The 13731-nt window shown below is 54.3% G+C and overlaps 1 protein-coding gene and 1 long non-coding RNA gene across 2 annotated transcripts; both read left to right on the top strand.

Moving 5' to 3' along the window:
- Positions 1 to 1689: 1689 nt before the first annotated feature.
- On the top strand, positions 1690 to 6672 carry LOC111771617 (uncharacterized). Its single transcript, XR_002805528.2, has 3 exons — positions 1690 to 1974; positions 4838 to 5015; positions 6307 to 6672. It is a non-coding gene; the product is annotated as an uncharacterized lncRNA (long non-coding RNA).
- A 1735-nt stretch (positions 6673 to 8407) lies between these two features.
- LOC111767433 (uncharacterized protein CXorf49-like) lies at positions 8408 to 12393 on the top strand. The gene is made up of 7 exons (XM_070258711.1): positions 8408 to 9106; positions 9497 to 9700; positions 10406 to 10565; positions 11084 to 11331; positions 11419 to 11464; positions 12076 to 12117; positions 12193 to 12393. The coding sequence occupies exons 1-6, from the start codon at positions 8522 to 8524 to the stop codon at positions 12114 to 12116; spliced, it is 1284 nt and encodes a 427-aa protein (XP_070114812.1). The 5' UTR covers positions 8408 to 8521; the 3' UTR covers position 12117; positions 12193 to 12393.
- Positions 12394 to 13731: the final 1338 nt, after the last annotated feature.

The raw sequence follows: 13731 nt of genomic DNA, 5'->3' as shown, positions 1-13731 counted from the left end.
GGTAATAAAAGGAGTTGGGGATAGAGATCAGCTCAAGGTGAGCTGACTGGGTCCATGAACCAATACGGTGGTCATTTCTCCAGTCCACAAGTTGACAATTGCAAGTGATACGCTTGGCAGTTGGAGCAATAACCCCACATTGGGTCATTGGTCTGGGAGGTAAGAGCAACCAAGTGGGGAAGGCCAAGTGGACCCTCTGAACCCCTCTGGGATGGAAAAAGGCCAAGAAACTACGTAAAAACCAATATCAGATCCTGGTGAGCATGGTAGTGGGTGTTAAGCAGACGTTAGTGACACCATTGGAGACCTATAGGATTCAGGGGAAGAGGAGGTAGGAGAGCTGCAGGGACGAAGAGAGTGGAGATGGTGTGAAGACGTTCTAGGATTCTCTCTATGGCAGAGCGGGAGGGAGGGAGAGAAGGAATGGAAATGCTGAGAGGGATGCCAGAGGCGTCCGACTGGATGCATCAGTAATGTTCTCTAGGATGAGGTGGGGACAGATTTCGCTATATCCTCCGTTACCCATTTCAGCATGCGGGAAGTAGCACACCAAGTCCCTAAAAGGCATGGGGAGAGGTGGGAGAGGGTACTGCCACACATAGGCAGCGACTGTTGGGGGGCACCCTTGAGGAGGCTCATGGCAGATGTAGAGTGCTCCCAATCGCCCCGGCTCTGTAAGCTTCTCCGGCACGGTAGGGTTCTCAGGGGCAGACCCAGAGGAATCGGGCCTTTGAGTTCCTGCAGGCAACAGGCGTCCAGACACCCCAGGCCTCTCTTGGAGATCAGCCAGAGTAGGACGCAGGAGGGAGAGGCAACGGGAAGACAGAGGAGTATGAATGGGAAAGAGAGGAAGGAATGTAGGGAAGGACTGGAGGGCTGTGGAGTAGGGACTGGGTGGAAAAAGGGGCAATTCTAACCCCGGAGGGCCTTACAGAAAGCAAGGGAGGGGCCACTTCCCAGATATCACGATAGCTCAGGCCAGGGAAGCTGGCAACCGGCAGTTTCAGGAAAATGGGACAGACAGCTGGCACCTCCCCACCACTGCCACCACCTCCGTTAGGCCTTCTTTGTGGGCCCTTCCAGACCTTTAAAACATTCTGGTACATCCACGTATATGTATTCTCAAACACTGTATGGGATTGGTTTGTTGTCGTCGTCATTGTTGTTTTAATTTACAAACGTGTACCCAAATCCCTTGGTCTGCAACTTCCTGAATGCAGTCACAAGGATGCTTCTGAAAGCCGTGAACATGCCTCATGCCTTCCTCTGACTGCAGCGTTTTCATCTCTTGGATGCACAGGCCACGTTGCATTCATCCATTTCCTTACTGCTGGGAGTTTAGAGTGCTCCCAGTGTTCCCCATCACCAACATCCTCGTGCACGTGTCCTTGGACACTGCACGTACCAGCGACTCTCCAGATGTATCTGGCAGTGGACGTGCCCAGTCATAGAGGCAATGGACGTTTTTTCAGTTTTAAGCTTTACTGCTCAAAGTGATACCTGCTGTGATCTCAGCTTCCCATCATTAAACCCAGCATATAGCCCCATCATTTAACCCAGCAGTTAAAACCAAAGCACCCATTCCCTGCTTACTCCCTGGCTTCCTGGCTCCAGAATCCACTATGTGCTGTGGAGTCAAATGGCCAAGGACAACCACGTGGATTGGTTATCTCCTCCCCACAAGGAGCCATGGGCTGCCGGGAAAGCAGCTGAGCAGCAAGGTCGTGGGCTCTCTCCTCTCTGCACGTAGTCTCAAGGCCAAACGCAGGCTGGTGGAAAAGCTCTGACCAACAAGGCCATATCCCTCCCCCCCCCCCACCTAAAACCCCAAATAGAAACCCTTACTTTTAGCTTTTTGGGGAGTGTGGCATTTCAGCGTTAGCAGCCCTTTCTCTTGTCTCAGAGCTCTGCCGTAACAAAGTCCTACTTTCTTCCACAGCACCTGGTGTCAGAGGTTGGCATGCTGCACCACAGGTGAGTGAAAAAAGGTCAGGAGCCAGAAATCACAATAAAAAAAACCCTGACCAACAACTGTTTGGGGCAACAGTTAGGCTGTTAAGGTAGCTAAGACTATAAAAATTAAAAGAGTTTAAAGTAATATTATAGAAAGAGGTTACACCAACTTTGCCTGGATGTTTTATGGGGGGGGATAGATGTTATGTCTAACCGGGAATGCCTTCCCTACATAATATTGTAATACCAAAACTTGCTAATGGAATTTCTAATATAAGTTATAATTAGGGGCTTAAGAGTTGAAAACTTAAGTTAAAAGTTTGTAAAAACTGGTATATTTAAATGGGAGTTATGTAAAATGATTACAGCTCTTTTTCCTGATTGTATTATAGATCATGTTGTGGGGATAAACATTATGTCTCACTGGGGAACGTTTGCCCTGCCTGATATTGTAAAAGCTTACAAATCCACCTTACAGGCTATGTTAATTAGACGTGCTAAAGGCGATCTGACTTTAATATGCCCAAAATGAGCCAATTTCAGCATACCAAAACTGATGTATGCAATGGAAAAAGCCAGCTACAACAATGGAAAGCCTATTTTAATCTTTTGAGGCTTCTAAATAAAATCAGAAATACTTTTCTGCCCCTTTAAGAGAAAATAAAAGGCTGAATAAATAAATAAATAAGCAGCTGAAGCCAAATCTGCTGCTTTTCTCTCCTCTCTTGCTGAGCTTCCCAGCAAGCTGAGCTTCACTTCAGCTCCCCCGAAACTCCTGATCTAAAATTAAGCAAGTAAAAATAAGTAAACCTTTGAGATAACTTAAAATTGTAATGGCCATTCTGGGAGACTTCTCTTTCAGAAAAGACAGGATTCACAATGAAATGCAGTCTTTGATTAATATGTCAAAACTTCTAAAAGACAAAGTTATTTAACATGATCCAAATTGACCTTTGGTAAACGAAAGCCTATCTGAGTTTGCTGATTTGATGTAAAATAGCCCCGTCCTCTGAGTTATCAGCACTGGATACGATGCAGACATAGAGCCTGGGTTGACTGGTCAGATGAGCTCATGTTATCTCTGTTAACAAAATAGATCAGCAAAACTAATAACTCAGTATAATAGCTAATTTTGTTTGATCTTTCATGAGGTTTTTGTAGACGACCTAAGTATAGTCGCTCAAGACAGGTAAACTAGATAGATTAAAAGGATAAAAGTTTTTTGAAAAACTTTTGAACAATAATTATGTTTTATAGTCTGCATACTTAAAAAAAACAGCTTCCAAAATCTGTTTGCAAACTTAAACTTTATAGCTTTACTAAGTTAAGTTAAATAATAAAAGTTATTGGGTAGCTGGCTCATTTCCACATAAGATAAAATAGTAAAGGTTAACTACTAAGCATAGATTTGTCTGCCTTTGGTTTCTTATATCAAAGAAACTAAAAAGCTTAGGTTTATTGATAAACATGTTTTACGTGTGCTGAGGAACTTTCTATGAAAAAACACACATGTATAAGAAAAGTAAAATGTATGTTTTCGGTAAAAAAAAGAATATAAAGAATGGTATAAAGAATGGGAATATTTTTGTTTCTTGAGTTAAGAAAGGTAAATTTGTCCTAAAGTACAGGGATAAATTTTGAATGTAAAAAAAGTAACACAAAGTTTGTGAAAGTAAAACCCTAAAGAGTTTTATGTGTGGTCAAGCTGGCTGTGATTAAAATGAATTTATTAACTGAATAAATTTATATGTCAAAGTAAACTGGTACAAAATTAAAACTGGGGCTCCTCTTTCTCGAAAGGATAATTTTCCTAAAGTTTTAAACTGCTCTTGATAAAAAGACTATACAAAGGTGGGTTTTTTTGGACTATTTTAACTCTGTTTCCCCTCGACTGTTTCTGTTGTCACTGTGAATAGATACCTGAACATGGTTTCACGGTGAGCTTTGTTTCCTATCTGGACAAATGTTTTAAAGCTTTTAATATTTTTGACAAGCTCCCCCCACCGACACACAAAAATATTCGAGTCCTGAATAAAAGCTTTCTTTTGACCTGGAAGAGGAGGAACAGTTTCTCTGGGAATTTTCAGAGGGCCACTGAGACTTCTCAGAGAGATCTGCTCTCTTCCTATAAGAAAAAAACACTAAGCTAATTAGGCTTATTTGGCATATCAGATTACTCGGGAAGCGTTGTCAAACCAGTAATGATAAACTCTCTTAAATGGTACTTTGTGAATGAGTGTTATTGATGTAAGTATTTTAAAAGTTATCTAAAATTCCGATCTGTTCTGATTGTCAGCCGTGATTCTGGCTATTAGCTCAAAGTATTATACGTCACAAGAATGGTCAAGTGTCTTTGTCAATTACCATTTTTGAATGTTTTGTTATTTACAGACAGTTGTTTTACTCTGATGTTTTCGCAAATATGTTTCATCTTCAGAGAGATTCATGGAAAGGACTCTAACACTCTAGAATACAGGTTTCCGATAAACTTGCAGATTACAAAACTGAACTGGGTAGGAAATTACACAGCCCTAACAGAGAAACGGATGACTTCATGAAACTGCTGACAGAAGATTGAGATCAAGAACCAATTACATGGGACTGAATGAACTGATGAGGATGATTATAATTTTTACGGCCTTTTGCTTGACATATTGCTGATTTTTGATGCTTTGTTTTTTTTCGGATTTAAGAAAACCTTTTTCTCTAATCTCTTAAGGAACCACGATTTATAGCAATTTGTAAGCAAGATTGAAGCACTTATCTTTTTCTCCCTATCTGAGCCCTCCAAAATGTAAATACTCCTGGTGGGTAAGTACTCCTATTCTCACGGCAATATGGTTGTTTGCATAAGTCCAATAACAATCTGTTCTTCTTATAACAGGACACAACTGGAAACACGGGTTATAATACCGAGGCTTTGACTGGAACATCACATTTGAGAAAGACGTACAGGCTCAGATGTGACAAGACAGCTTCTGAGGAATGAAGGTGGACTGTCTGGAAGAAAGCCACTTGGAAATATTGGCCTGGTACCTTGCTTATGGCTTCCCAGTAACCTGGTAAGTTTGAGTAAAGAATGCCACTCCCTCTGGCAGGTGCGAGGAACCTCAATATTTTGGGGAACCTCAGGAAGAGAGGAATTCACCCAAATCTGTAGGTACTGCAGGTGGAATCTGATGACAAGTCCTTGGCTTGGTTTTCCTGACCTTCAGAGGCCTCTGAAGTTCAACTCGAGGCTCTTCGTAAAAGGTTCCAGCAAAGCAGATTTAAAAGAGCCTATATAATCAATTACTATTCTTGCTGCACTTATGTAAATAATTATGCCAAACTTCTTAAAACTTGACTTATTTTGCAAACCAGTTAGTCTTAATTTGGCTATCTTTATAAAAGGGTGATTTTAGAGAGAAAGATTATGTTTCAATAGAAACTATAATACACACGTGTAGATGTTGGATTCTGGTTCTGTCAATTGTCTCTGAGGTCTTTGTTACATCTGTTAACTGGACTGGATCCTGAATTCTTCTAGACTCCTGAAACATCTGGCTACAAGCCTCCAAACCAACATTTTCAGGTTTTTTCCCATCATTTTCATTCAGAATCACTGAAAACTAAACCTGCCCGTTTTTCCTGAAGCCTTGCAAACTGAAGCTGGAGGACTTAACATAAACTTAAGAGAGATTCATGTCTACCGCTGTGTGAGCCACTCGAAAAGCTACCTGAGTGCCCGATGACACCATGGGAGACATTTCAAACTGCAAAGGATGCTTCAACCCTGACTTCTAGGAATCTCGATTGCTTGCCTCCTGGGCTCAGGAACTAGTTTACAATTTGCTCCAACCGTTAACCTTGTTTTTCTCTTTTTGTTTCTCTGGGGAAACTTCTTATTAGATACCTGGTTACTTACTTACATGACACAGGCCCAACTTTGGGGACACACCTGCATCACCACCTTATTAAGAGACTGGTTCAGTGAGATGAAACCACCTAGGCCCCAATTCAGCAGGAAGTAAGTAGCTGAATTGGTCACAGCCCCAAATCCCTCAAGAATGAGGGATGAACATAAAATAGGGGAAACTGATACCAGCTCTGATTTCACTTTCCCAGTGTTACAGGCTCTTAACATCAGCCCTGATATCAGTTCCCCCACATTGAACCCAGCGTATACGGCGTTAAAACTAAAACCCACCACCCCCTTTCCTGCTTCTCTAGCTCCACTCACATGCAAATACCTGTTTCTTTAAACTTGGACTCCTTGAGCTTTACAACCAAATGGGAGCTACAAATTGTTAAAAGCCCAGGTGGCCTGGAGTTGGAGGCACACTAAAGTTTAGCTAATCACGTGTCCTTGAGTTTGCCAGGAAAGCCGCTGTCTCAAGAGTATCAAGGAGCGGAGGCTCCCCAGACCTCAACTCCTCGACTCCGACTCCCGGCGCTCGAACCCGCCTCAAACAAGAAGACGAGACACCGGCGAAGGACGCCCACCTGCCATCCTCCTATCTCACCCTCCCCCCTGCCTTGCTGCAAGCAGCCTCTCAAGGCCAAACGCAGGCTGGTGGGAAAGCACCGAGCTGCACAAGCTACATGTTCCCCCCTCCCCTACCCAAAACCCCAGATAAAAATCCCTACCCATTCCTCATCGGGGAGCTGGCAATTTTTGAGGCATGAGCCCTTGCTTTGCTCCCTGTGCCTGGCACAGTAAAAACCTCTCCTCTTCCACTCAAGACTCTGTTCTCGTTATTTGGATAGGCATCGGGTTCAGAGACCGAACTTTCGGTTACACCATCGTTAAACCCAGCATCTACGTGGTTAAAACCAAAGCACCCATTCCCTGCTTACTCCCTGGCTTCCTGGCTCCAGAACCCACCAACCGCCTTTATGGAGACAAATGCCAAGGACAACCACGTGGATTCCCTATCTCCTCCCCACAAGGAGCCACAGGCTGGTGGGAAAGCAGCTGAGCAGCAAGGTCACGGGCTCCCTCCTCTCTGCACGTAGTGTCAAGGCCAAACACAGGCTGGTGGAAAAGCTCTGACCAAAAGGGCCATATGCTCCCCCTCCCCTACCTAAAACCCCAAATAAAAACTCTTAGTTCTAGCTTTTCGGGGCGTTTTGGATTTCAGCGTTAGCCGCCCTTTCTCCTTGCTCAGCGCCGTGCAAAATAAAGTCCTCTTTTCTTCCACTACACCTAGCGTGAGATTGGCTTGCGTTGCAAAGGGTGAGCCAACTCACTAGAGGTTCGATAGCAAAAGCGAGGACTCTGCAGCCAGACGGCCTGGTTTGAAGCCTGCCACTGACCCCAACAAGCCGAGCCACCCTGGGCCACTGGCCGAACCTCTTGGGGCCTGTTTCCTCCACCATAAGAGGGCGGTACGAGTGGCTACTTGAATCCTAGGCTTGTCCTGAGGACGCGTGACTACTTATCTACGGCGCTCAGAAGAGTGCCAGACACCGACGGAGTCCGCGTGGGAGAAGTTTCTTTTCCTGGACGCTGCCAAACGACCCTCCCAAATGTCTCTCCTGCCCCGCTGCCACAACCAGGGCCCCTTCCCCACCCCAGGCCCCCCTGCGACGGTCAAAAGCACGGGTTTGCTCGTGACGTCCCCCACCTTAGAAGGGCGAAGGTCTTGGATTGTTGCAAACGTGGCGTGTGAAAACCGATCTGTGGCTTTCTGTCTCGCCTCCAGGACCAGCGACGCTGACGACCCTTTGGGGCGAGCACTGGGTGTTGGGATTCCCCCTCGTTTGAACTGACTCGCAGTGGGGGAGGGGCCGAGAGACGCGGGGCAAACCCCGGCCCAACCCCCAAACCGGCCTGAGCACACAACCATGGCCGATTTGAGCAGCTACCGTCCTCGAGCAGTTGCGACAGGGACCCTACAGCCGTAAACACAACATTTGCTCTCTGGCCCTTTACGGCGGAAACAGTACGCCGACCCCTGATGGCTGGCTGCGGGCTGCCTGTGCCCATTCTCCTATGGGGTCGTACATCTTGTGGACTAGAGGCCGGCCCATCCCTCGTGCGCTACGGGCCCCATCGGGGGCCTGCCGTGTCCCCTCACAAGCCCCACCGCATGCCCCCCTGGGCCCGGGGCCGGCCTTGCCCCGCTCCGTACGCGGGAAACCGGGGCTCAGAGCCGCGGCTGCTACTGGAAGGTAGCCTGTGCCGGGGAGGCGGGCTGTTCGGAAGAGGCGGGACGAGCGCCCCGACGGCCGCACTCAGGCACGGGACGGGCTTCCCACTGCCGGCCCGCGAGGGGCTTCGGAGGCCCCCAGGGCCCCTGGACGCGATAGGGGAGGGCCTCGGGGGGCGGGCCCACAAGGGGCGCGCTGGTTGGCGGGGGCGGACCCACGCGAAGGGCGCGGCGCAGGCGTCGAAGGCGCGCGCAAGCCGCGCGTGGTTTGAGGCGATCTCGTGCGCCGCGTCTGGGGAGGGCCGGCGTCCCCCACCCCCACCGCCGCCCCCAAGGCCTCGCCGCTGCGCGCGCACGCGCGCCGCCACCCGTCCCAGCGCGCCCGGGGCCATCGTCTCCCGCGAGGCGGCCGGGGACCCCCCCGGACTCCCGACATGAGCTCCCCCGACGAGGGGTCTGTCTGGGGCGCGGGTTTCGGCCCGGAGGGCGGGGCGCGGGCCGGCGTCCGCCCCGCCGAGCCCGGAGCCCTGCGGGCAGTCGGTCTAGGCCCTGCTCTGGGGGCGCCGCGGAGCGGCGAGGGCGAGGGCGGCTTCCCCCAGCCCGGGGGCCGCCCCAGCTGCCCGGCCGACGGCAGGGACGCGGCGGCGGACCGCGCGTCCTGCCCGGCGCCGCGGGCCGCGGCGAACGTCGTGCAGCAGCTGACCCGGCGGGGCATCTGCAGATACCGGTCCCCGGAGAGCTGCGCCGCCCGAGGCTCCACCGTGTGGGCGGGCCTCGAGCCAGGTGCCGGCGGCCCCGGCGCGCCTGCCCTTAGCTGGGTGGCGTCGCAGCCGGCTTCCGCCGCCCTGCTCCCGCTCCCTGGGCCCGAGGGCGGCCCGGCCTGGGGCAGCCCTAAAAGAGGCGGGAGGAGCAGGCTGGGCAGCCCTGCGAGTCGCGGGCGGCCCTCGGCGGGAGGCCCGTTCCGGCTGCCTTCCGACCCCGAGCCATCAGACGAGGCCAGCGAGCTACAGCGGACGAGGGTGAGCCTTTGCCCCGGAGAAGGCGGCCAAGCCCAGCCCAACGGCCCCGAGCATCCTGGGGACCCCCCCAGACGCTCCAGTTTCCCCGCCAGGGAGAATTTCCTCCACGTGCCGGGCTCTTTCCTGCCCTCCGCTGCCCGAGCGTTCACCTTGGCTGTGGAGAGGCGGGCTGTTGGAGAGCTGGACTTCTCTTCCTCCAAGAAAGTAGAGTGTGTGGTCTGGGGCAAGGGGGGGAAGAGGCCCAGCTACCAGGCAGCGGCCGCTGCTGCGGCCGCCGCCGGCGGCGTCCTGTCCCGGGCGACTCCCTGGAGGAAGGCGGCCCCGGAGAAGAAATCCCTGGGGGCTGCCTCACAAGTTGCCCAAGGGAGAACCTTTCTTTCCTGGGGGCAGAGAGCCTCGGCAGCTCCCCTGGACCCGGCCACGTTCCCGCCAGTCTCTGACGTCCCGCTGCTTGTGAGGTGCAGGAGGGCCAAGCAGTCCAAGCAGCCCGGCACTGGGAAGAAATCTGTGGCCGGGAGGACAATGGAGTCTCAGCCGGTGGAGGTGGCGGGAGAAGATATTGACCCAAACAGCGACCCAGCCCCGCGGGGCCAAGTGAGTAGGCCCTGCGCCTCCTCTCTCCCCGCCTCTGCCCCCACCCCAATCGGGGACTTCTTTACCCATGCTCCCTCTGCCCTTCCCTCGGGGGTGGTCACTGGGGACCCTCGGTCATTAGGTTGCCGGAGGGGGGTCGTCGTAGAAGGGGAAACGTGAAGCTAGCACTGCATGGGGGGGGGGGGGTGTGTGTGTGGGGGGGGGGGTGCTTGCGCGTGTGCGCCCGCGCGCGTCTGCCGGCCACCATTCTCGACCCTGGTCCTGTTTCCTGCGCCCTCCCCCAGAGAGGAGCTGGGATGGAAGGGAGGACTGGTAGCTGGTTGGGACCCGGGGCCCCCTTAAAAGTCTGGGCCGCAGAGCTTCCGTGTTCAGACTCCCGGGCTTCCTGATCCTACTTCCTAGCTGTTCCCCAAGCCTTCTCTGCAGGAGACCTGGGCTTTCTCAGTGCCCCACTGTTCTCCCCAGCTCAGCTCTGCCTCCTGGCCTGGAGCTGACTGAGGGCGAAAGTGCTGATGAGATCAGCCTCTGAATTCCCTGGCCTGTTCCCTGCCCCACCCCAGCCTCTAAACGCATCTGGGTACGGACACGGACACACACACACACACACACACACACACTCTCACACACACACACACACTCTCACACTCACACTCTCTCACACGCTCTCACATCCCCGGTCCAAATGGGTGAGAAATGGTTCTTTAGCCTCCAGGACACAGACCAGGGCCATGTAGTCGGTGCGTGCGTCGTCCAGAAGGCAGCAGTGGCCACCTCAACACCAGAGCCGCTCCCCAAGTTGCGGGAAACCCACAGTGCTTGGCCCGGAGCCAGGGAAATACGGTGCCCAGGGGGCCTGCACCCTCCGGTGAGTCTTCTGGGTGAGTGAGCCGCGAGTGAGGGGAGAGCGGACAGGAAGGGAAGGCTCTGGCTCTGGCTCTGCTGGCGGCTCAGCCTTGCTCCCAGGCCTCGGTGCCTACCCAGGCAGCTTCTCCCAAGGAGGCGGGGCATGCACGGGGCTGGCCTTCAGCCACATCATGCTCTGCAGGGGCGCAAGTCCTTAGCAGCGCCCCAAACCGCGACTCCGGACGTAGACTCTCCGCGGGACAAAGCCTTTTCTGCTGAGTTCTCTTGGGCCGCGGGCTCATCCCGGGGCACGGGCTGTGGCTGCGGCTCTGGGAGAGTCCCACACAGGCCCCAGTCCTGGGGGGCACAGTGGCACTGGGGCTGCCCCTGGGGAACAGGACAGGCGAGGCAGGCCCTGAGAGAAGATGGGAGCTGCGGGGCAGAGCAGGGGCAAGTCCATGCCAGCAGAGGGTGGTGCTGCCTCACTTTCCACTTCCCTGGGAGCCTTGGAAGCTGGACGTCCTGTTCCTTCCCACTCAGGTGACCAGGAACCACTTGACCGACCTCCAGGACGGCAAAGGCAGCAGCAACCACGTGGAGCACGGGGCTGTCCTCGGGTATTGCTTCCGTGGCTCCTAGAGATGCAGGCCCAAACGAGACGGTGGGGTCGGTGTGCAGGGTCAGCTGACATACGTGTCCCCCTCCGCGCCCCATCCCGCACCCCGCGGGGGGAGCGCACCTCCTTTCCCCGAGGAGCCCCTGCCAGTGTAGCTGCTGGGGTTTCGGAGGTAGGGTCCCGGGGAGAGGGGAGGTCGAGGCGAGAGGAGGCCAGCAGATACTAATCGTTTCTCTTTCTCTGGTGTCTGCCGGCCTAGTGTCACGTGCTACAGAGAGAAATAGGCGACCTGAAAGAGCACCTTGGTATGAGGCACCTCTGGCTGGGGCTGGGGCAGGGGCCGGGGCAGGGGCCCCGGGACCGCCTGCGGTGTCTTAGTGCAGGACTCAGGGCCCCGGGGTGGGGCTGGCGGGCGCAGGGGCAGGCGGCCTCACAGGGACCAACGTTCCCGTGGGGAGGAGAGCCCAGCAGGCCTGGCCCTGGAGCCTGCTGTCAGGTACAGCCCAGCGCCTGTGCAAATAGGAAAGCGTTGTCTGCCCTGCACGCGCGCACTGTCGACGCGAACGAGGCCTAGAGATCTCCTCCTATTGGGACGCTCAGAGATGCCTCCTTGGTTTTCCCTGTACCGGCTGCTTGGTGTGCCTTGTCCGCTGCCGTGTGTTGGTTCATTTGACGAGTTCCGAGTGGCTCCGACATGCCCCAAAGCTGGAGACCCACTGGCACGTTTGGTTCTCGTTTAGAAAACATTTCCCCCACGGAATTCAGGTGGTGGGTGACTGAGTCCGGCCTGGGGCTGCTTGCACAGGGCCCGGAGGGGCTTCCAGGGGCAGGGCTAGGCCGTCCCCCCCGGGGACAGGGGCACGGGCTTCTAGATCCCTGTGGGTGGAGTGCCTGCTTAGGCCTCTCTCTGTTTCAGCGGCCGTCCTGTCCCTGGCTGACAAGTTCCAGAGCCTTTGAAGTGAGTGTTCCACACACCAGACCCCTTCCCACAGTCGGGGCTCTTCCGGAGGGCTGGGGCGGACCCTGGCCTCAGGCTCCTCCCCGGCCCCGCTCTGTTTCCAGGTTGAGCCCAGCACCTTCCCGCAGGAGAAGCAGCTGGTGCCTTTGGAGCCCGGGACCTGTGGCCAAGCTGGTTCCCTCCTGTTCTCCCTCAGCCTGGGCTTCCTCTCCCCTTCTCTTGCCCCCTCCCCACCCCAGTTCACAGCAGTTTCACATTAAAGAACCTCTCATATTCTGTGGTCTGTCCTCTCTTTTGGGGCGGGGGTGGGGAGGGTGTGGGGGTGTGCGGGTCGGGGCAGGCAGAGGGGTTGGGGCGGGCTGGGGCACTGCCGCATTTCAGAGCCTTTTCCGGAAGAGGAGCCCTGGCATTCTGTGTGGGCCTTCTCCCTGTGGGGAGTCTGGGCCAGCCTCTGATGGGAGCCCTGCAGTCAGGCCAGCAGGGTGCCCGGGGTCTGGGCTCTGGCTTCTGTGTGGGCGCCGCCCAGCCACACTCGCATTTACCCGCTTTCCCCTGCAGGTCCCCTTGGTCTTCTCTCCGAATCTCCTCTTCTGGGGTCTCCAGGTTTCCCATTCCTCGCGGCTCTTCCCCTTGCCTTCAGCAGGAACTCGGGAGCCCCTCCAGAGCCCCAGTCCCTTCTTCCCTTCCCTCACTGGGATCACTGCCCTGCTTCTCCCGTCCACCCCGCTTTGTGGTCTGAGGACTCTTGATGCCTTGGGTGGCTTTCCGCCCGTCACTGGCCGCCCCTGCAGCTGTACTTGCATGGGTGCTAAAGAGCACGTTTGAGCTCCTCTTCCCCCTTCCCCGGCCCAGTCCTCTCTGCGTGGTCCCTGCCTCCCTCTGGTGGCGCCACGCGCACAGACAGCTCAGGCAGGAACCTGCACGTTTTCTTCCTCCTCTCTTTAGCCCTCACCTTTGACACTCGCTTCCCAAACCTGTCAGTTCTCCCTCCTTGGTTTCAGTAGAGGGGTGGAGGCAGAAGTCACAGCCCCGTGCGATGGTGGCTCGTGGAGCCGGAGGGAACGTACTGGGCACACAGAAGAAAAGTGCAGGTCACTCTCTGGGCCGCTGTCGGGGAATGAGTCTGTTGTGGGGCCAACGCGGGGGAAAGGGCCCGCCGGCACCCAGAACTGGATGGTCTCGCCATAGGAGCTTTCACGTCCTTCCGGTCCTAGCCTTCCTCCAGCCTGGTCTTCTCTATGCCCTGGACTGCAGAGTGGCCGGGCGGCTTCTATGGCAAGTGTGCTTGGTGGGTCTCAGTGTTCCCGCACGATCCCCTTCACATACTGCTGGAGCACCTCCGTGACACGGATTTGGCTGGAGATGATGCTTCTGGGTCCCAGCTCAATCTCCCCAGCCTGCCTCTTTAGGTCTCACAAGATGTAGTGTGAACTCCAGGTTCGACTTCCCCTCCCTGACAGTTGGAGGTGGCTTCCTTCCTTGACCCGGACCCGGGCCTGTGTGCCGGCCTGAGACTCCGAGGGACAGATTGGCGTTTGAGTGAGGGGAGGGTGAGTTCCGCCAGACCCGCTGCCCGAGAGCCTGGGTACAGAAAAGGGGGACCGTGGTCGATAG

Source organism: Equus caballus, chromosome X (assembly GCF_041296265.1).
Source record: "Equus caballus isolate H_3958 breed thoroughbred chromosome X, TB-T2T, whole genome shotgun sequence".
Lineage (NCBI taxonomy): Eukaryota > Metazoa > Chordata > Mammalia > Perissodactyla > Equidae > Equus > Equus caballus.
The sequence above is the reverse complement of the archived record's forward strand: the minus strand, read 5'-3'. Positions and strand labels throughout refer to the sequence as shown.